The sequence below is a fragment of the Myotis lucifugus genome, unplaced genomic scaffold (assembly GCF_000147115.1).
Source record: "Myotis lucifugus unplaced genomic scaffold, Myoluc2.0 scaffold_610, whole genome shotgun sequence".
NCBI classification, from domain to species: domain Eukaryota; kingdom Metazoa; phylum Chordata; class Mammalia; order Chiroptera; family Vespertilionidae; genus Myotis; species Myotis lucifugus.
In genome coordinates, this window is record NW_005871658.1 from 203,892 (window position 1) to 226,444 (window position 22,553).

Here is a 22,553-nt window from a genome sequence, read left to right on the forward strand (position 1 = left end):
CCGGCCCGGGCGGGCCCCGGGCCCGGCGGACCCGGGCGGTTCCGCCCCCGGGCTTTTTCTTCGGGGGGTCCGCCCCGGGCCTTCGAGGAGGGCCTCCGAGAGGCCCCTGCCGCAGTCCCGGGACCTGTCTGCCGGTGTGCCCCCCCCCCCCTTCCTTTCTGAAAAGGGCGGGGCTGTGGGGGAGTAGGACCCGCCAGGACTCGAACCTGACCTGCGATTTGCACCCGAGAAACCCCGCACCCCAGGCCCCGAGCACTTCCCTTTCCCGGGGGTGCTCCGCCGGAGCCACTGTGAAGTGGTTCCAGGAAAACCCCACCAGACAAAGGAATGGAGGGTTTAACGCAGGAGCCTCTGGCCGCTCCGAGCGAGGGCCGGGCCTCGAACTGTTTTCGAAGGACGCGCTGCTGTCACCGCCCCCTCCCTCCCCAGGGAAGCCGGGAGCCCCGAGCGAACCGACCTCCGGGCGGGCTCCGGAGCGGAGGGTCGCCCTGTCGGTCGCCCGCCGGCTTCCCGGAGGAGATGGGCGCCCGCAGGTTTTTCCTGGGAACTAGGCTGCCGAGAATTGCGCGGGTGTCGCCCTTGAAAACGGCCGCCGCTCCTGGGCGGCGATTGAGGTGCTCAACTCGGGGTGCCCTCTGAAGTGGGGACGCGCGGGGGTCCCGGAGCGCGCTGCTGGGCCCGGGAAATGGGTGACCTTTCCCACACGCGCCCCACATGTGGGTCCCTGGGTGCGAGCCTCCTGGGTGCAGGGAGTCCGGCCGGGCGTGCTCTCCTTTAAACTCCGGCTGGCGTTCCGGTCCTTCCCCTCCCCCACGCCTTCCTTTTTTGGTCGCTTCTCCGGGCGGGAGTGACGGGACGGAGTGACGGGATGGAGTGACGGGCCGGAGCGGGGCCGGGGGCCGGGCACGCCTCCCCCTCCTCGCGCGGCCGCCGGGGGAAGCCTCTGCTTCTCGGTGACAGCTGACCCGACCTGCATCTTGTAGGTCAAGTCCATCTTTGTTTTCACACGCGGAGCGGAAAGCTTGGCTGTGAGCGAGTTGGTCGGTTGGGGTGCACTCTGGTTCTTAGTTTGGAACGCTTCGTTTAAAAATGTTTGATGTGGCTGAGGAGAGGGCCGCTGTGGTGGCCTCCGCAGGGATCTGATCGCTGACATTCTCCGGTGCGGTGTCCAGCTCTGCGTTGCAAGGAGCCTAACCTTAGAGTGTTCTCGCCTTTGAAACAGCGGATGGAATAGGACTGTGTGTTGAGCTGTCCTCGCGGTTTTGAGGGGAGAGCTACCAGCGTCAATGTGCCCGAGACCCGCCACTCAAGAAGGAAAACATTGTAGACGTTCTGCCAGGTCGCCTTACTGCCACGGGATTGGGTCTTGGGAGTAACATTTCCAGATTTCCCGTTTTGTGTGTGTTTTAATCTAGAAAGGCATCTAACTGGTATGAAATAAAGTCAAACCCTGCTGTGCCAGTCTGAGCAGTGGGACACAGTCCTATCTAGTGCTGAGAATTGTGGGACTTTACTGTTTCCTGGTGAGTTTTTTTAGGTGTGTTCTCTATAACTTAAAGTCTAAGGGAGAGATGACTTCCATTTTGGAATAGACTTAAGACAGGCCCCCCCCCCCCTCCCTCCAACACACACACACAAGTGAGGAATAGTATGGATTGAGATTGTGATTGTTACTATCTTCTCTTTCTCCCTGCCTGTTTTTTTTTTTTTTTAATGTTTTTACGTATTTTTAGAGAGAGAGGAAGGGAGAGGGAGAAACCTCAGTGAGTAACATGGATGGGCTGCCTCCTCACACACACACTGGGGATGGAGCCTGCAACCCAGGCCTGTGCCCTGAAGGGGAATCCAACCCGTGACCTATTGGTGCCCTCAACCACTGAGTCACAGGCAGGCCCTGCCTGAGTTTTGAATGCATTTCTCTTTCTTTCTCTCTATCAGAACCTGAACAGGCAGGTGAATGTGAAACTCATCAGAAAGCCTTTTTCCTCCCTGTGGTAAAGATGTGTGAGTGGAAGAAGTTGATTTCAGTTTTTTTTGAAGTCAGATTTTATTTTTCCACAGTATCTCAGCTTGACCGTATTTAGCTTTAAAAGCAAATGGTTGAAACCAGGACCACCTGTTATTCCCTAGTATTCCAAGGAAAATCATTTCTGTCATCCCTTGTAAGTAGTGAATGAAGTAGCCCTGGCATGCTGATTCAGCTCTTCTGATCTAATTAAGACCTAGACTAAATCAGTGGATTATGGCATAACTTGTAAGCATCTATGTTTACAACGATAGAAAAAGTTTTATCAGTTCGACATAAAAACAAAACAGAATGCACTCCTATACCTTTTTTTTGACATTGACTTTAAAAAAAAGGGTTTATTGTTTAAAGTATTACATATAGTATTACATGTTTCCTTTTCCCCCCCATTGACCTCTCCCCAGCCCCCCCCCCCCCCAAGCACAGGCCCTCCCTTCCCCTAGGGTCGGTGTCCATTGGTAAGGCTTATAGGCAGGCATATAAGTCCTTGGGCTGTTCTCTTCCCCCCCCCCCCCCCCCGTGCCCCCTCCCCTGCCTTCCCTCTGAGGTTTGACGGTCTGTTTGATGCTTCTCTGTCTCTGGATCTATTTTTGCTCAGTTTATGTTGTTCATTATGTACCTTTAACTTAGGCTTTCTTCTGGCGTGGTGTCTAGGCCAGCTTTCCCTTCCCAGTGCCCTAGCATGTGCTGGTTTAGTAATCATAGTCAGTAAGGGAGGCCTGCTTTCTCTACCCGCCCGTGGTTAGTTATCTCCTACTGGCAAAGCAGGGTTTGTTTTGACGCGAGTAGTGTTTTCTGTACAAAAATGTGCATGTTCCCAATGAGCGTGCAAAGGGGGAAGGAGCTTGGAGCCCGTGCATAGTGGATCATGTCTTTACTCCTCTTCTGTCTGTTGTTTTCTCGCTGGCGGAGCGCAGGGACAGGGTTTTCAGGTTGACTCAAGCTGTGTTTCTGAAGCATGTGTTACTGTCACCTTCTACCTGAGTTGGTTTTCAGTATCACAGTTCACTAATAGTAAAATTAAGACTCTTGCCGAAGAGGAAATGTTAATGGTAAATGTTTTTGTGGTACTGGGCTTTTAAACATGCAACCCATATTTGGAACATTGAACCCAATAGATTTAATCAGATTTGAAAATTGTGGTTGTATTGGCTCAACTATCACGTCAGAGTTGACAGGTATTAAAAAGTGTATTACACTTTACTGTGGAATAATCTCACTGAATAGGGCATCTTGATCTGCTTTTCATTTCTTTTTATTGGTGGTTCTATGTACCTCTTTGAGCACATTATTTTCTATGCTTTAGTTTCATTGTAAAAATCAGTTTTATAGATATCCTAAAATTCATAAGTTACGGTGAATGGTTTGTGAGTCAGTCTTCACCAGCTGAGAAGTGAGGGTGGTGATGAATCCTGCGAGCGGTCACGTCATTGAGTGGTGTGGCGGGGAGACCCGGAGCTGGTCGTCGGGAGAGTGGGTGCCCTGCCTCTGTGATTAAGAAGGTGATAGCAGGTAGAGTTGGTCATTTTGTTCGCAGAAGCCTCAGTTTCCTGGGTCACTAACACCCTGTGGTTATGTCAGGTACAGTCACCTTTAATTTGATGTTTATTTCAGAAGCAGCATAGAGTGGACTGAGCTCTGGTGCTGGGAGTTGTGAAACCCGCTCCGATCCTCCCAGTGCCTCTTGCCACCTGTGTGATACTTCATTTGTTGTTGTTGTTATTGTTGCTGTTGTTAATCCTCACCCGAGGATATGTTTTCCATTGGTAATTAAGGAGAATGGAAGGGAGGAAGGGATGGGGAGAGAGAGAGAGAGAGAGAGAGAGAGAGAGAGAGAGAGAGAGAAAGAAACATCGATGTTAGAGATAGAGATACACATCCATTGGTTGCCTCCGGCACACACCCTGACTGGGGCTGGCGATCGAACCTGTAACCTTTATGTGCCCTTGACCAGGAATCAGGAATCGAACCCATGAACCTTTGGTATTCTGCCAACGCTCTAACCACTGAGCCCCACCAGACAGGGCCATTTGTTGATTCTTGTATGTGACCTGACAGGATCAAACTGCAATCTTGGCACATTGGGACAGTGCTCTAACCAACTGTGCTACTGGGCCAGGGCTTCTTCCCGCCCCCCCCCCCCCCACCCCTTTTCTTTAAAAATTTCAGATCAAGTTTCTAGATCAGTGGTTCTCAACCTTCCTAATGCCCTGACCCTTTAATACAGTTCCTCATGTTGTGACCCAACCATAAAATTATTTTCGTTGCTACTTCATAGTAACTTTGCTACTGTTATGAATCGTAATGTAAATATCTGATATGCAAGATGTATTTTCATTGTTACAAATTGAACATGATTCATCACAAAAACAATATGTAATTATATATGTGTTTTCCAATGGTCTTAGGCAACCCCTGTGAAAGGGTCGTTCGACCCCCAAAGGGGTCACGACCCACACGTTGAGAACCGCTGTTCTAGATGAAAAAAAGAAACCTTGAATCCATCCCTGGGTCAGGGGAAGCACACATTAGGTAGGTTGTGAGCTAGGGAGTTTTTTTCTTTGAACTTGTCTTTGAGAGTTATTGCTTTCGAGGCACGTTCTATAACAATCTTCTCCTTCATGGGTGATGACTGTGATTAGAAGGTTAGCTGGGCCCAAACGGTGTGGTTCAGAGGTTGGTCGTGCATCTAGGAACCAAGAGGTCACCAGTTCAATTCCTGGTTAGGGCACATGCCTGGGTTGTGGGGCGCGCAGGAGGTAGCCGATGAGTGATTCTCATCATTGATGCTTCTGTCTCTCTCTCCCTCTCCCTTCCTCCCTAAAATTAATAAAAAAAAAATAAAATAAAAGGCTAATATGCAATTGTCCATTCCACCAGGGGGTGGGGCCAGCCAGCCAACTGACCTCGGACCCTCCCCCGGTTGTGCACAAATTCGTGCACCGGGACTCTAGTATTTAATAATAAATAAATAAAAGCAATGTTAAGGGTCATTTGTACTGAAGAAATTTAGGCTTACTCTTACTCATTTTCCTTGGAATTATAAAGTTCTGTGGGGCAATTTAGTTTAAAATGGTTGTTGGAGATGAAACATCAAAGTTCTACCTAAGTTTCTGTATTCTTCCCCAGTTTATCAAACTTTTAATATTTTCTTCTCTGCTACAGAGATTGTTTTAATTGATACAGTTTAACCTTCACTTCCTTCTGAGCCTTTCTTCAGAGGTTCCATGCATAATTTAAAAGTAAGAAATAAGGTTTCTGTTTTGTTCCCTAATTCTAATGGAAAACAGTGATGCTTGCTATGGAGTGTGTAATACATTAGTGTTTATATTCAAAATAGAGAAATCATGTCTGTCTGTTTCTCTCTAAAATAAATTAAAAACAAACCAAAAAAATAGAGAACTTGAAATCACTTTCTGGTGAGAGCTACTCTAGCAGCACAGTAAAAGTCTGAGGAAGGTAGGGATTATGAATCGAATGCTGACTTCATGATTTGGACTGACTTAATAATTCTTGCAGCACTAAATAGCAATTGTGGGAAATATTGTGATCCTAGAAATGATAGGGAGGGGCATAATTGCAATATATCAATTTTGTTTTGTGTTCTAGAAGCTAAATCTCTGGTTGACTTTTATGCTTTCTGTAATATTTTAAAGTTGGTGTAAGGTGGCAAGTGTTTTGCTAAAATGTTTGAGAGAAATAAATATTTTAAAATAACATAAAATAACATAAAAGTTATTAAAACCCTAAAACTAATTTTTCAAATTAGTCAATTTCTTTAAATGTGTGGATCTTAATAAAAATTGCACACCAGACCCAACTCTTTGAAATTTCTCGATTCCTCTCCTCAAAGTATTGAGAGAGAAAATTATAATGTCCATATAATCCAACCTTCTTATGCTCTAGACATGGAAAATGAGACCTAGAGGGATAAAGTGACTTGTATGTCTGTCTTTCAGTACCTAAGTATTAAAAATATTTCAAGGGAGACTTGAGGCCATGATGAGGGCAAACTTCAATCTTTCATTGCTAGATGTTTCAGAGCCTTGGTACTGGGTGCAGTAATTGGGAACAATCATATGTGTTCATAAATTTATTTATTTACTTATTGGTTCATTCTTACCCAAGGATATTTTTTTCCATTGATTTTTAGAGCGAGTGGGAGGGAGGGAGGAAGGGGGGGAGAGAGAGACAGAGAATGAAACATCGATGTGAGAGAGGCACATTGATGCAGGCAGCAGCTGACCAATGATTTTCTCACATCATTATGTTTCTCTCCCTATCCCATCCTCTCTGAAATCCATAAAAAAATATTTTTTTTAAATATATTTTATTGATTTTTTTACAGAGAGGAAAGGAGAGGGATAGAGAGTTAGAAACATCGATGAGAGAGAAACATCGATCAGCTGCCTCCTGCACACCCCCTACTGGGGATATGCCCGCAACCAAGGTACATGCCCTTGACCAGAATTGAACCTGGGACCCCCCAGTCTGCAGGCCGACGCTCTATCCAATGAGCCAAACCGGTCAGGGGCATAAAAAAATATTTAAAAAATGTTCAAATAGAACAGAAAATAACACATACAGTTCTGTGGCCACCAATGTGATGAAACACTATTTGGCCATACAGTGGGGCCTTGACTTATGAGTTTAATTCGTTCCGTGACGGAGCTTGTAACTCAAATTACTCGTATGTCAAATAAAAAAGTGAACGAGTGAGACACGTGATGCTGGGCTGATGTTGTGGCGTTCGCTGCGCCAACTAGCGGTGGGGTATCTAAAGCTGGCTCGTAACCCGAATTTTAGCTCGCAACTCAAAGCAAAAAATCGGCGCAGAGAGGGCTCCTATCTCGAAAAACTCATTAGTCGGGACACTCGTAAGTTAAGGCCCCACTGTATTTGCTTCAGGTGCAGCTGAAGCTGATTCCTTCACTCTCTCCTTCGTGCTTTGAAGGTGATTGATGTTATTCCTGTGATCGTTCGTTTGTATCCTCTGAGAAGCAGATGACAAAAAAGAATTATATGAACAAGAGATTCACAAGTGTAAATGCTGTGGAGGGTAAAGAGTAGAGGAAGTCGGTGAGGTGGTCAGAGCCTTCAGAATGCATGTAGGTGTGATAGGTATTTATGTTACCTCTAACCTATTTGTTTTTTCCTTGAAGTTGTTATGTCTTTTAGGTTTCTTAAATGTGGGTTGTATGTTCATGGGAACATTCTGTAAATAGAATAATAATGCTTTTTGAAACTAGAATACCAAGTTTTATGTTTTTAAGTTTTTTGGTTTTTTATCCTCACCTGAGGATATGTTTTTATTGATTTTAGAGAGAGAGGAAGGCAGAGAAAGAAACATAGATGTGAGAGAGAAACATCGATTGACTGCCTCCCATGCCCCATCAGGACTGAACCTGTAACCCGGGTATGTGCCCTGCCCGGTAATTGAACCAGCAACCTTTCGTATATGGGATGACACTCAGCCAACTGAGCCAGCCAGGTCCCAAGCTTTTTTTGTTGTTAATTCTCACTCGAGAATATTTTTTCCTTTTTTTGAGAGGGAGTGGAAGTGAGGGGGGTGGAGGGGGAAAGAGAGAAGAAGAGAGAAGGGGAGAGACACATTGACTGGTTGCCTCCCTCATGCGCACCACTTGGGGCTGGGGATCGAGCCTGCAACCCAGGTTCGTGCCCTTGATCTGTAATCGAATTCTCCATCCTTCGGTTCTTGGGCTGATGCTCTAACCACTGAACCACTCCAGCCAAGGCTCACATTTTGTGTGTTTTGTTTTTTTTAAATATATTTGTATTGATTTCAGAGAGGAAGGAAGAGGGAGAGAGAGATAGAAACATCAATGATGAGAGAGAATCATTTACCGGCTGCCTCCTACAAGCCCCCCACTGTGGATCCATAACCCGGGCATGTGCCCTTGACCTGAATCGAACCTGGGACCTTTCAGTTCACAGGCCGACACTATCCACTGAGCCAAACCGGCTAGGGCACATTTTATGTTTTTATATAGCCACTGATCATTTCAGTATTTGTGATGCAGTGCTCAGTCTGATCTACCCCACTCATTGAAATCTGATAATTTTAGCCTAGAATTTTCCAAAGGAGGATAGTATTTAAAAAATTAATTAACTATTCTTTAAAAAGTAAATTATTTAAAAATTATTACTTCTAATTAATGTACTTCTGCGAAAAGTGTAATTTAATAGAAATGTCTCATTCTTGGACTGCCTTGAACCTCCATCTTGCTGCAGTGTAGTAAAATGAGTATTTGTGTGTTTGAATGTGTATGTATTTCCTGTTGAAGTATTTCTTATAGAAATTTCTGTTATTTTCTAGTCATTTTCAGCTAGATGCCTTTTTACTTTTGAACATCTGGCGCTTTTTATATGCCATATATTGATGCTCTAAACTGAATCAGAGTTTTATATATCAACTGGTGCACTATGGTTTTGAGCCTTGCTTGGTGTTCTGCTTGCTTAGCAACAGGTCAGTTTCCATGGCGTTGCCGTTTTTTGCACACCACTGTCAGCAGAGCTGAGAGGTTAGGGGTGGGGATGCAGGCCCCTTACCCTGCTGAAGCAGGTATAAACTAGAATAGCTGAGCTTTTATTTAGTCTTGCCTGTTGAGTTTCTAGATAATTTTTAAAGTAAGAGTCTTATTGATGTAAAAAATTTTAAAATGACACTTTTCTGCCTTATTAAGAGCAAGTGGCAGTGGCAAAGTGAAGTGTAGGTTCTACAGACTTTAATGCAGTTGAGACGGAGCTAACAGTAATTAATTCAACATTCTAAGAGCATGCTGTTTCTACCTCTGTTGGACACATTTGTTGGTTGACTGTTTAATTGTGAAGGGGGAAAAACCAGCAGTTTAAGAACGTGTATGAAATTGGAACTATACCCTGGGAAAGCAAGACGCGATGTAATTGGTTTACAGTTTTTAGCTTTTCGGGAACATAATTACCCTTAATACATGTCTGTTGCCTTGTTTTTTTAAAAAAATAGTATTGATTTCAGAGAGAGAAAGGGAGAGGGAGAGAGGAACAAAAACATCAGTGAGGAGAGAGAAGCATTGACTGTCCGCCCCCCCCCCCCCCCCACCTGGGCATGTGCCCTGACCTGGAATCGAACCTCAGCCTCCTGGTTCATAGGTAGACGCTCAATCCCTGAGCCATGTTGGCCAGGCAACATATTCCAGTTTTGTACGTGTTTTTAGGAACTCATGTGAGGAAATGGTGGACTGCATATACTGCTGGTGTTTTAAGAACACAGATTTTCCTGTTATAGGATACTAGAGGCCCAGTGCACAAAACTCATGCACCCTCTCCAATCTGGGACCCCTTGGGGGATTGGGCCTAAACTGGCAGTCGAACATCCCTCTCACAATCCGGGACTGCTGGCTCCCAACCGCTTGCCTGCCTGATTGCCCCTAACTGCTTTTGCCTGCCAGCCTGATCACCCCCTAACCACTCCCCTGCCAGCCTGATCGATGCCTTACTGCCCTCCCTGCTGGCCTGATCACCCCCAACTGCCCTCCCCTGCTGGCCCGGTCTCCTCCAACTGCCCTCCCCTGCCGGCCCGGTCACACCCAACTGCCCTCCCCTGCTGGCCCGGTCACCCTCCCAACTGCCCTCCCCTGCCGGCCTGGTCGCCCCTAACTGCCCTCCCCTGCCAGCCTTGCAGGGCTGGTCCCCCGCAACTGTCCTCCCCTGCAGGCCTGGTCTTGCATTACTTTTCTGACTATCTCCTTCACTTCTTTCAAATCTTTGCTCAGATGTTACCTTCTCGATGAAGATTATCTTGATACCTACCTATCCATCTCTAAGTATACGACTTAACAATCTAGCTACATACTGTATGATTCCAGCTCTATAACATTCTGAAAAAGGCAAAGCTATGTGGGCAGTGAAAAGATCAGTGGTTGCCAGGGTTTAGAGTAGGAGGAAGGGATGTATGGGTGGAGCACAGAGGAATTTCAGGGCAATGAAAATACTCTGTGTGATGGATGGATGCTATAGTGATGGGATACGTGGCATTATTTATTTGTCCAAACCCATAGCATGTACAACACCAAAAGTGAATGCTACGGTATTCTGTAGGCTTTGTGTGATTATGATGTATCAATGTAGGTTCCTCATTTGTGAGAAATGTTGCATTCTGGTGAGGGGTGTTGGTAATGAGTGATACTGTCTATGTCTGGGGGCAGAGGATATATGGGAAATCTTTCTGCCTTCCTCGATTTTGCTGTAAACCTGAAATTGCTCTAAAAAATAAAGTCTTATATAAAAATGAACATTAACAAAAAATCTAAGCACAAACATCACAGTTAAATAAAATTAATATTGTGCTCGCTTTAGCAGCACGTACATTAAAATTGGAATGGTGCAGAGAAGATTAGCATGGCCCCTGGCAAGGATGACACGCATATTCGTGAAGCGCTCCATAAAATAAATAAATAAAGTTAATATTTATCCCCTAGTGCAGTGGTCAGCAAACTCATTAGTCAACAGAGCCAAATATCAACAGTACAACCATTGAAATTTCTTTTGAGAGCCAAATTTTTTAAACTTAAACTATATAGGTAGGTACATTGTTAATAACTTAATTAGGGTACTCCTAAGCTGGCCTTTGCTAAAAACGTCCTCAATCTGATTGAGGTACGTTCGCTGAGGTCGACCCCTTCCAACTCTCCCACCCATACTCGTCTTGTGTACTTGTTTCGTCTATCTCCTTTCGTTCATCCTCTCTATATGCCCACCCCCCACTTCTTCTAACGCCACTTCTTCAAAATAGACTCGCCCAGGCCGAAACCGACTTCTGCGCATGGGCCACGAAGTTTCAATCGCACTGTATGTGTGCACCTGCACGTGGTATTTTGTGGAAGAGCCACACTCAAGGGGCCAAAGAGCCGCATGTGGCTTGTGAGCCACCGTTTGCCGACCACTGCCCTAGTGTAATTAAATCTCCAGTCAACTTTTTTTTAATTTAAAAAAATGTCTTAAATATATTTATATTGATGTCAGAGAGAGGAAGGGAGAGGGAGAGAGAAACATCAGTGATGAGAGAGAATCATGGATTGGCTGCCTCTGTCACACCCCCTACTCAGGAACGAGCCCCCAAACTGGGCATGTGCCCCGACCGGTATCGAATGTGACCTCCCGGTTCATAGGTTGATGCTTAACCACTGAACTATGCTGGCCCGGCTCCAGTCTGCTATTTTTAAACAGTTGGTTTGTTTAGATCAGGATTCAAACATGATTCATATGTTGCATTAAAAAAAAGCTTTGTTGAGGTATAATTGACATTCAATAGACTGTCATATTTAAAGTTTATAGTTTGACTAGAGGCCCAATGCATGAAATTTGTGCAAGAGTAGGCCTTCCTTCCCCAAGCTGCCGGCACCAGCTTCTCTCTGGCCGCCAGCAGGCACCCGGGACCCAGGCTTCCCTCATAGCCCCGGCTTTGTCCGGAAGGTCGTCAGGAAGGACGTCCGGTCTAATTAGCATATTACACTTTTATTGTTATAGAAGATTAGTTTTGACACCTGTGAAATTATCACTATAAAATACTGAATATATCCATCACTCCCAAAAGTTTTCTCGTGTCCTTTTGTAATTCCTCCTACATGCTCCTCCCAAGCAGCCATTGATCTATCTGCTTCCTCTCGCTATAGATTAGTTTGCGTTGTCTCTAGAGCTTTATATAAATAGAATCTTAAATTATGTACTACTTGTCTGGCTTCTTTTATTTAGTATAGTTATTTTGAGACTCCCTTCACTGTACATGTATCAATTGATTTTCCCTTTTTGTTGCTGAGCAGAGTGTTACAATGTATGGTACACCAGAATTTTTTTTATTCATTTACCTCTTGTTGGATATTAGGGTTATTTCTATTGTCTGGTTACAACAAATAAAGCTGCTATGAATATCTCTGTACAATCTTTGCGTGACCATACATTTCCTTTTCTCTTGAGTAAATACTCAGGAATGGAATCATATAGTAGTTGTATGCTTAATTTTTTAAGAAGCTGCAAACTCCCAAATTGTACATTCCTACTAGCAGCATATAAGAATTCCAGGACACTCCCGGGGGTAGGTATGTGAGGAGGACAGCTGATAAATTTGTTGGTTCCTTCCCACTTCCTGTCGCTTAATGGTCAAAGGTGCCCACAGAGTCTTAACTATTCTGTTCTTTGGGGTTTGTCACTTGGCCTCTCTAGGCAGCTGCTGGAGAAGCAGCTGAATTTGAGCATTGGAGCTGCTGTGGCTTCTGCCATAGTGGGCACAAGGAAGGCCACCAGAGCCCAGCCTTCTCCCCTGGGGGAGGCAGAGACAGCTGGTGGCACAGGAGAGGAGGCACATGTGGTGGGCTGGGCTTATGATCATGCGGGCTTGCGAGCTTTTGCTAGGCCTTGGGGGGCTGCTCCAGCTGGGCAGCAGAGCAGCAGGCAAGTTGAGTGGATTTGGGGGAGGTGCATGGACTGCATCTGTTACAGCCTGTTAATCCAGCCTTTGCTTAGTCTTTGCCTCGACTGGCATGTGTACAGCTGACTGTGGCTGGAGAAACCATGCTGACTGTAAAGTGGTGATCACCAAAGTCAGGCGGCCCATCTACCACATTGTTTCACTGCTGCACTTATTCGCCTTGACAGCATTTAAATATCTCACTTTAAACCTTCAATTCTTCTCTTCACATCCTTTATTTCACTGGGGGACATGGCAACAGTTGGGAGGAAACTTCCACAGGCTCCCGCTGCCATCCACGCCCCCTCCCCACCTCCGCGCCCCTTCCACTTCTGTGCCTAATCCTCTGCCTGACCTCCTGTAGCTGTTTATGCTTCCAGCTGAGGCCAACTCTGCATGCGCATTAGACCCTGTTGCCTTCTGTCTACTCGAAGATATCACTCTTTCACCCTTTATTTGTCTCATTGAGCTTTTCTTCTCTGTTGTATTCTCAACAGCATATAAATAGGCTGTTATTTCTCCCTTGTGTTAAAAAACCCTCTTGGTAACTGTCTATATCCTGCTTTCTGTTTCTTTTCTCTCTCGAACACATGCCCCTCAGGCTTTGCCCCCTGCTTCTCCGGAATCTTTCATAAGGTCACCAGTGACCTCCATATTGCTAAACCAATGGTCAGCTGGAAGGCCTCACCTTACTCGACCTATTTACCCCAAGAGACCCAGTAAGTCACTCCTCCTGAGAACTGGCTAGACAGTTCTCCAGGGAAACAGAACTGGTAGCATATACACATAACACACACATACATGTGCACATATTATAGGAGGTTTGGCTCATGTGACTGGAGGCTGAGCAGTCCCAAGACGTGCAGGCAGTAAGCTGGAGGTGCCAAGAGGTGATGGTGTGATGCTAGTCCATGGCCAAAGGCCCGAGGACTAGAAGGTCCCCTGTTCCAGCCGATTGGATGGGGGCCACCCACATGATGGGGGGCAATTTATTTTACTCCGTCTCCCAATTCAAATGTTAATCTCACCCAGAAACATCCGCACAGAAGCACTCAGGATATTTGACCAGGATCTCGGCACACTGTCATGCTGTGTGACTTGGTCATGTGACTCATACCATCACAAAGCCCTGTCTTCCTTGACATCTCGAACAAAATGCATTTAGTTCCAGCAAGATCTGGTCCCTGTGACCCCTGACCTCAGCTCCAGCCACCCTCTCCTTTTCCACTCCTGTCACAGGGATCTGCTTGCTGGTCTTGACCAGGGAGATGTCCTTTTCTTGTGCCTGCAGTGCTTGTTGTTTGCTCCTCTCCCCTTACACGGGCTCATGGTCTGTCTGCTCTTCCTTGGCGGTGAAATGTCACATGCGCAGTGAGGATTTTTAGGGTCAATCTATCTAAAAGTTTCAGCTGCATCCCTGGTGTTTCCTGTTCCCTTCCTCACTTCATTTTTTTCCTCACTCACTCTTATCATTAGCCAACATGCTTCCTTATTGATCTTGTTTAACTTCTCCAGCTAGAAGGTAAGCTCTGTGAGGTGAGGGCTTTTAATTTTGTTGCCTTTTATACCCCAGCTTCCAGAATAGTGCCTGGTGACAATGTGTCTCTCAGTAACAACTTTCTGATTGTTTAAAAACATGGACAGGAACTCTTCCCATGGAGTTTATAAACTATAGGTTTCTAGCCTGCAACTCTCATAGTGAATACCTTTATTGGCTTACAGATGCCTGTTATATGTTTTTTATAGATAGGCGTTTTATAGTTCTGAAGGCGCCTTGTCAGCCACCTCACCTCCTTTCCTTCTGGCTCCGTGTGTGTGTGTGTGTGTGTGTGTGTGTGTGTGTGTGTGTACATACCAGCTCGGTGCTGAAGAGCTTTACAAAGATGATCTTATTTAATCCTCATAACAATCCTACAACACAAGAGGCATCATCCCCATTGTACAGACTGTGAAACTGAGATTTAGAGAGCTTAAACAACTTGCCTGAGGTCTCAGTTGGTAAGTGGCAGAACCCAACTTGGAATAACTTGATCTAGATCCTATATACTCTTGACTATTTTTACATGATATGCCACCTAGATATAGAGAGGTCATCTGTTTGTGTCATGCAGGAACTTAGGAGTTTTGGGCAGGCTGTTTAACTCCATATAATAGTGTTAAATACTTAGAGCGGCTGCCTAGCATATCCTCAATACAAAGCAACCTCTCAAAGTGAGGAATAAATAAATAAAATCAGTGCAAAAATAACTAAACCACAAGCCTTGCTCAGCGGTAGCCTCCGCATGTCTTCTTAGGTCAGACCTGGTAGGTGCCTGCGTCGGATGGAGGCCCGTTCTTTGTACAGAAGATTAGAGTATGGGGATGGCCACTGCAGAGGACTTGCCCTTTGTGACTCAAGTTCTCCACCAACCCCACCACCTCTGAACTCTCCCATGAAGTTACAGGAGCCCTTCCTCTCACAGAGGAAAGTGTAGCAAAGCACTTGGGTTTCATGTCTTAAAATGACAACTGTTATTCCATGTTTCTTGTTCAGCTGGAGAGCCATTCTGCTGGGCTTTCTGTGAGCGTCATTGGCTGTGGTCTGGCGGTGTCATCTGGGGGCTGCGCTGAGATGCTGGGGCAGCTGGGCCTATTTCTCCCCCTGTAGTCTCAGGGCCTAGTCTCTTTCCGGTGGGAGCGGTCTCCATTGGGGAGTTAGATTCCTCACACAGTGGCTCAGGGCTCCCCAAAGCAAGCATTCCAAGCAGGAGGAAGCAGAATTGCTAGTCCTTTCACAGTGTAGGCCCAGAACTGGCACATTATCACTCTGACATTTCCTTGGTTAACATGAGTCACAGCCCAGCCCAGATTTGTTGCGAGTTGCCTACAGGGCGTGGGAGTGAGTTCATTGGTAGTAGGCTAGTCCAGGCTACTTTTAAGAGGGAACAGGGGCCTATTAAACATTATGCCGGGTTGACAGGGGTACACTGGAGCTCCCCAGGACTAAGCTAGACAGAGGGTCATGGTCATCACTCTCATACTTGTGCCCTGGAGGAAGCGAGAGATGGGTGTTACTCTGATTCCCAGTGTGAAAATATGACTGTGTTAAGCATTGTTCCCAGGTTTTAAATTGAACATGACTTCTGTACACAACCCAACAACTCTGAGTGCTCGACAGCTCGGGAGGGGTTACTGAACAGTGGAGGAAAACTGGCTTTGAGCCTATGAGATGAATTTGTTGTTGGTCTCCAGTGGGCAGTTTTCCTGAGGTGCTTTTCTAGGTTGATTTGGAATCTGTGCCATTTTCACCTACTCGATGGTAACTCGGAGCCTAATCTCCTAAGAGGCAGCTCCATTCTGCAGTTCAAAGGTGCCTCCAGCTCGCAAGTTCCCTTCAGCCTGTGGAAAGCAGGCACGGTCCCCGCAGGCAGGCGCAGAGCTGTAACGGCTGTCACAGCAGGTGGGATCTGGACCAGGTGGGATCCAGAACACTTTATGGGGTAAAGTGTTTTTTACTCTATACTTCGAAGGAAAGTTAGTTTGTAATCCAAAGTGGAATTTGTTCTCAGTAGAATATTAAATCTTGAAAAATTGACTGTAAAAGAAAACGGTGGGGGTGGGCTAGAAGAGGTCAGGCGGGGGAAGGAGGGGACATATGTAACCCTTTCAACAATAAACATTAAGAAAGGAAAACTAAAGTCACGCATGCTGCTTTTCTACCGAAGGAAAGGTGGATTTCTGAGCCATGACCCTGAAGATCCCATTTTGATGTGAGGTGCCTCCAGCTGTCTCCCTCATACGTGTACTGCACGTGATTGTGCTTCAGGCACCAGGACGAAGGCCCATGGGTCCCCCACAAGCTTTTCAAGGGGGCGATGAGGTGCCGTGGAGGGGCTGCCTGTTGCAGGGCTCTATCTTGCCCGGTTGGTGAGGGGAGGTGTCAGTGAAAATTCTTGGCTTGAATGCAGTGTACTAGCCTCTTGATTAATCCTGACTAGAGTGAAAACAAAACAGCTCTCTACACCAAGTGTCTGCAGGTTTGAATCGCTGCGAGCTCTCTGGGGCTGAACAAGTTGCTAGTGTGAGTGTGGTCTGCTGCAGCCCATGCTCTGTCACCCAGGGGCAGAGTGATCTCAGGGAGTATAGACCAAACATTCCGCACAGGTCTGACACCGCCACAGGTGCTTTATATTACACTACAGTCCCTCGGCCTGGCCTGCGGGATTGGACTGAAACCGGCTCTCCGACATCCCCCAAGGGGTTCCAGATTTCAAGAAGGCGCAGGCCAGGCTGAGGGACCCCACCGGTGCACGATCGGGGCTGGGGAGGGACGGGGGAGGTTGGCCAGCTGGGGAGGGACAGCAGGAGGGCTCCAGGGTGTGTCTGGCCTGTCTTTCCTAGGCCTGATCTGCTGGACCCCAGCAGCAAGCTAACCTACCAGTTGACTGTCTGCCCCCTGATGGTCAGTGCACGTCATAGCAAGTGGTTGAGTGGCCTTAGCATATCATTAGCATATTACGCTTTGATTGGTTGAATGGACGACTGGACACTTAGCATATTAGCCTTTCATTACATAGGATAGGATTTTAAGTGGAGCAGCAGCCTGACATTGGTTACCTTTGTAGGGAGGAAGGCTACCTTCATAGATGGCCGTTTATCTACTTCTAGGGAAGGGGAGGGGCTTCATTGCCCCCTGGTAAATCAGGATGACTATTGGACTTTCTCTACTTTTTTTTTTTTAAATTAAATCTTTATTGTTCAGATTATTACAGTTGTTCCTCTTTTTTACCCCCATAGCTCCCCTCCACCCAGTTCTCACCCCACCTTCTGCCCTTACTCCTGCCACTGTCCTCATCCATAGGTGTATGATTTTTGTCCAGTCTCTTCCCGCACCCCCCACACCCCTTCCCCCTGAGAATTGTCAGACCACTCCCTTTCTATGTCCCTGATTCTATTATATTCACCAGTTTATTCTATTCATCAAATTATCTTCTTAAAGGATACCTTTCAGCATTTCATATAATACTGGTTTGGAGGTGATGAACTCCTTTAGCTTTTTCTTATCTGTGAAGCTCTTTATCTGACCTTCAATTCTGAATGATAGCTTTGCTGGGTAAAGTAATCTTGGTTGTAGGTTCTTGCTATTCATCATTTTGAATATTTCTTGGCACTCCCTTCTGGCCTGCATAGTTTCTGTTGAGAAATCAGCTGACAGTCCTATGGGTACTCCCTTGTAGGTAATTAACTGTTTTTCTCTTGCTGCTTTTAAGACTCTCTCCTTGTCTTTTGCTCTTGGCATTTTAATTATGATGTGTCTTGGTGTGGTCCTCTTTGGATTCCTTTTGTTTGGGGTTCTCTGCGCTTCCTGGATTTGTAAGTCTATTTCTTTCACCAGGTAGGGGAAGTTTTCTGTCATTATTTCTTCAAATAGGTTTTCAATATCTTGCTCTCTCTCTTCTTCTGGCACCCCTATAATTCTGATGTTGGTACGCTTGAAGCTGTCCCAGAGGCTCCTTACACTATCTTCGTATGTTTAGATTCTTTTTTCTTTTTGTCTTTCCAGTTGGGCGTTTTTTGCTTCTTCGTATTTCAAATCTTTGACTTGATTCTTGGGATCCTCTAGTCTGCTGTTGGGTCTCTGTAGAATATTTTTTATTTCAGTCAGTGTATGCTTAATTTCTAGTTGGTCCTTTTTCGTATCCTCGAGGGTCTCACTAAATTTATCGGCGGTTTCTAGAAAACTCTTGAAAAACCTTATAAGTGTGGTTTTGAACTCTATATCCAGTAGTTTGCTTTCCTCCATTTCTGTCATTTGTGACCTGTTTCTTTGTCTCCGCATTTTGGCTGCTTCCCTGTGTTGGTAGAGTGGCTTTCTGTGCTAGGTGTCCTATAGAGCCCAGTGGCTCAGCCTCCCCAATGACCTGAGGAGGACACTCTTGGTACACTCCTTTGTGGGCTTTGTGCACAGTCTTGTTGTAGTTAAGCCTTGATTGTTGTAGGTATCACTGGGAGGAATTGACCTCCAGGCCAGTTGGCTGTGAGAATCAGCTGTGGTTATGGTGGGAGAACTTCTGTGCTGAAGACACCCTTCTGGGGCAAGACTTGCATCAGTGGGGCTTTGGTGCTCACTGAGTCTGCCCCCTGAGTGTGTCCCTTATGGATCTGAGGAGTTGTAATCTGGATGGTCCCACTCTGACCACTGGGTACACTGGCTCTTGGATCTCTAAGGAGGTGCTAATTTAGCCTCTGCCTGAGGCTACCCAGCAGGGGCTACGGAGAGATCTGCAGATTCCTTTTCTTTGTTTGGGGTTTGGAGGTGCCTAGATGAGGCCCAGCTGTGAAGCAATGCAAGCTGCTGTGGGGCCTTGGGCCTTCTTTTTGGATGTTCTGGGTCTCTCTGACCCAGCTGCAGTTAGTTAGGTAATTTTAGATTGCAAAGTGGCAGGGCATTCATATGCAAAAGCCTCTGTGCACAGCTTGGGTGGGGCGGGGTCTCAGGGAATCAACAGGGCAGAGCAAACAGCTATGGCTGATACTCAGCCCTTCCCTAAGAGGACCTGGGTCTCACTGTTCCGCGGCAATCGCTGCAAGCGCCTCTGAGAGAAAGCCGCCCTCGAGTTCTGCCTGGTGCCAGACAGTCCAGTTTCTCCCCGTATGAGTCTGGGTCCCCAGAGACTCGCCCGGAACTGGCGTTCAGAGCCGTCGGGAGCTTGTGTCTCCCTCCTGATTGAAAAAGACAGCCGAGTCCTCAGTTGCCAGCCCTTTCCGCGTGCGCCTCCGTACCTCTGCACTTTACTTCCACACCGCACCTCCTCTGAGTCTCAGTGTGCTTTTCTCTTTCCTTGTAGTTGTAGAATTTCCACTCAGCCAGCCTTCCTGTGGTTCTGGATGATGTCCGTTTTGTCTTTTAGTTTTTTTTTTTGAAGTGGTTGTGCGAGGCAGCAATTTCTGGTGTTTACCTATGCCAGCATCTTGGTTTTCTCCCTCGGACTTTCTCTACTTTTGTTGAACAGGCTCATATATGTTGAGATTCAGGGAAAATGTTAGCAAGTTTGTTTACTTTTAAGATGATTTTGGCCCTAGCTGATTTGGCTCAGTGGATAGAGCGTTGGCCTGCAGACCAAAGGGTCCTGGGTTCAATTCCGGTCGGGGGGCACGTACCTTGGTTGCAGGCTCCTCCCTGGCTTGGGCCCTGGTCAGGGCGTGTGCAGGAGGTGACCAATTGATGTGTTTCTCTCACTCACATTGATGTTTCTCTCTGTCTTTCCCTCTCTCTTCCATTCTCTCTAAAAGATCAATGGAAAAATATCCTCGAGTAAGGATTAAAACAAACAAAAAAGATGACTTTGGCATTGATTATGCTAATTTTTTAAGTTATTAAATAATCACATAGGGAGAGGCTCATGTATAGGTCACCTTTTGTGTGTGTGTGTTTTTAATGTATTTTTATTGATTTCAGAGAGGGAGAGAGAGATAGAAACATTAATGATGAGAGAGAATCATTGATCTGTTACCTCCTGCACGCCCACTACTGGGGATTGGGCCTGAAACCCAGGCATGTGTCCTTCAGCGGAATTGAACCGGGGACCCTTCTGTCTGCAGGCCAACACTTTATCCACTGTGCCATACCGGCTAGGGTAGTGGTCGGCAAACTGCGGCCCCTTGAGTGTGGCTCTTCCACAAAATACCACGTGCGGGCGCGCACGTACAGTGCAATTGAAACTTCGTGGCCACACTCAAGGAGCCAAAGAGCCGCATGTGGCTCGCGAGCCGCAGTTTGCCGACCACTGGGCTAGGCTATAGGTCTCCTTTTGTATCTATTCACTAGAGACCCGGTACACAAAATTCGTGCATGGGTGGTGGGGGGGTTCCCTCACCCCGGCCTGCACCCTCTCCCAATCTGGACCCCTCAGGGATGTCCAACTGCTGGTTTAGGCTGGATCCTGCAGGGATCCGGGACCGCTGGCTCCTAACCGCTGGCCTACCTGCCTGCCTGCCTGATCCCCCCTAACTACTTGCCTGCCTGATCGCCCCTAACTGCTCACCTGCCTGCCTGATCGCCCCTAACCACCTCTGCCTCGGCCTCTGCCGCTGCGCCTTCATCTGGAAGAATGTCTGGAAGGTTGTTTGGCTGTCCAGTCTAATTAGCATATTATGATTTATTATTATAGATTATAGCAGTCTTGTGAAGAACATTGGCGTTTTACACACGAGGGGACTAAGCCTGACTTGCCCAGTATTATATGTGGTATAAACAGTAGTTATCAAAGCTTGGATTGGACCTCAGGCTTGCTGACTTAAAACTCTCCTGGTTCTCCTCCACCCCCCATTTTGGGAACTTGTACAAAGGTCCTTCCCAACTGCACCACATATTCCTTATCTTCCACTAAGTGCAAAAGTTTAACCTCCCTGGAGAAAGGGTTCCATCTGGCTGCATTGCCTTCATATTGTTTGTACGCCTATTTTTTAACATAGTGAATGTCGGGCTTTTCAACCTAGGACTTATGAACCTTCTGAAGTTGTGTGCAAAATGTTGTATGTGAATTTTTGTAGAAAATATCAGGATCATTAGCTTTCATAAAATTGTCAATCACTTCTGACTTAAAAGAAAAACCGATCTCAAGAACCACTGCTTTATGCCATTAATAGTTTTCTAACAGTATTATTGAGTTAATACACATAAGGTACTCAGAGAACAGTGCCTGGCATTGTTCTGATATTCGTTTTCTCTCTGCATGGTCTTCAAAATTTTTAAATTGGATGCTTATTCATGGAATAGATTACAGACATACCAACTCCTTACCATTCGCAAAATTGGTTAAAATTTTTTTTTCTGCCCGGCCAGCATGGCTCAGAGGTTGAGTGTCGACCTATGAACCAGGAAGTCACAGTTGAATCCTGGTCAGGGCACATGCCTGGGTTGTGGGCTCGATCCCTAGTAGGGGGTGTGCAGGAGGCAGTCAATCCATGATTCTCTCTCATCATTGATGTTTCTATCCCTCTCTCATTCTCCCTCTCTAAAATCAATAAAAAAAATTTTTTCCCCCCTCATAAGTAATTTGAGGTGAATTTCCATGTTTATAATACTCTCCTATATTGGGGATTATTTCCAGAGTCCCCAAAGGGAAATTACTGGGTCTTATGCATGAACATTTTTTTAATATACATATTTTTATTGATTTCAGAGAGGAAGGGAGAGAGATAGAAACGTCAATGATGAATCATTAATTGGCTGCCTCCTGCACGCCCCCAACTGGGGGGGGTCTAGCCTGAAACCCGGGCATGTGCTCTTGGCCAGAATTGAACCTGGGACCCTTTAGTCCACAGGCCGACACTATCCACTGAGCCACACCGGGTAGGGCATGTATGAACATTTTGAAAATCTTTAGATCTGTTGCCAGATTGTTTTCCAGAAGGCATGTCCAGGTTATCCAGCAGTTTAGTGCTGTACACTGTTTTGCTGTATGCTCCAGCTTCCACTCGACAGGTAGCTAATTTAATAAGCAAAAGGTTGCCGTATTTAATGAGTATTTTTCCTGTTTCCACAGAGGTAGAAAATTTCGTGTGTTGTGTTATGAAATGTCTTTATGTCCTTTCCCCATTGAATAGGGTTTTTATGGTTTCTTATCAGTTAGAGGTATTAACACTTGGTCATGTTACACATATGTATTCTCAAGATCACTTGCCTTTTATTTTTTACTTATTTATTTATTTTAAAACTAGAGGCCCAGTGCATGAATTCGTGCACCTGTGGGTCCCTCAGCCTGGCCTGCAGGGATCAGGCCAAAACCAGTTCTCCTGCATCCCCCGAGGGGTCATAGATTGCGAGAGGGTGCAGGCCAGGCCGAGGGACCCCACCGGTGCACAATCAGGGCTGGGGAGGGACTGCAGGAGGGCTCCAGGGCATGTCTGGCTGTCTCACTCAGTCCCAATCAGCCGGACCCCAGCAACAAGCTAACCTACTGGTCAGAGCATCTGTCCCCTGGTGGTCATTGTGCATCATAGTGACTGGTCGAGCTGTCAAATGAACAGATGGACACTTAGCATATTAGGCTTTTATTATATAGGATATATTTTTATTGATTT

At 46.2% G+C, this 22,553-nt stretch overlaps 1 protein-coding gene and 1 non-coding gene across 2 annotated transcripts in view; both read left to right on the plus strand.

The window, feature by feature from the left end:
* The first annotated feature begins 7,113 nt into the window (after positions 1–7,113).
* The window catches only part of RCOR1 (REST corepressor 1), a 92,107-nt gene continuing 76,667 nt past the window's right edge, over positions 7,114–22,553 (plus strand). Inside the window, exon 1 of the mRNA XM_023745976.1 lies at positions 7,114–7,138. Coding sequence (XP_023601744.1) covers positions 7,129–7,138 — 10 coding nt within the window. The 5' untranslated portion in view covers positions 7,114–7,128. The remainder of the gene's footprint in view (positions 7,139–22,553) is intronic.
* On the plus strand, positions 10,369–10,474 carry LOC111823676. The gene has a single exon (XR_002826747.1). It is a non-coding gene; the product is annotated as a U6 spliceosomal RNA (small nuclear RNA).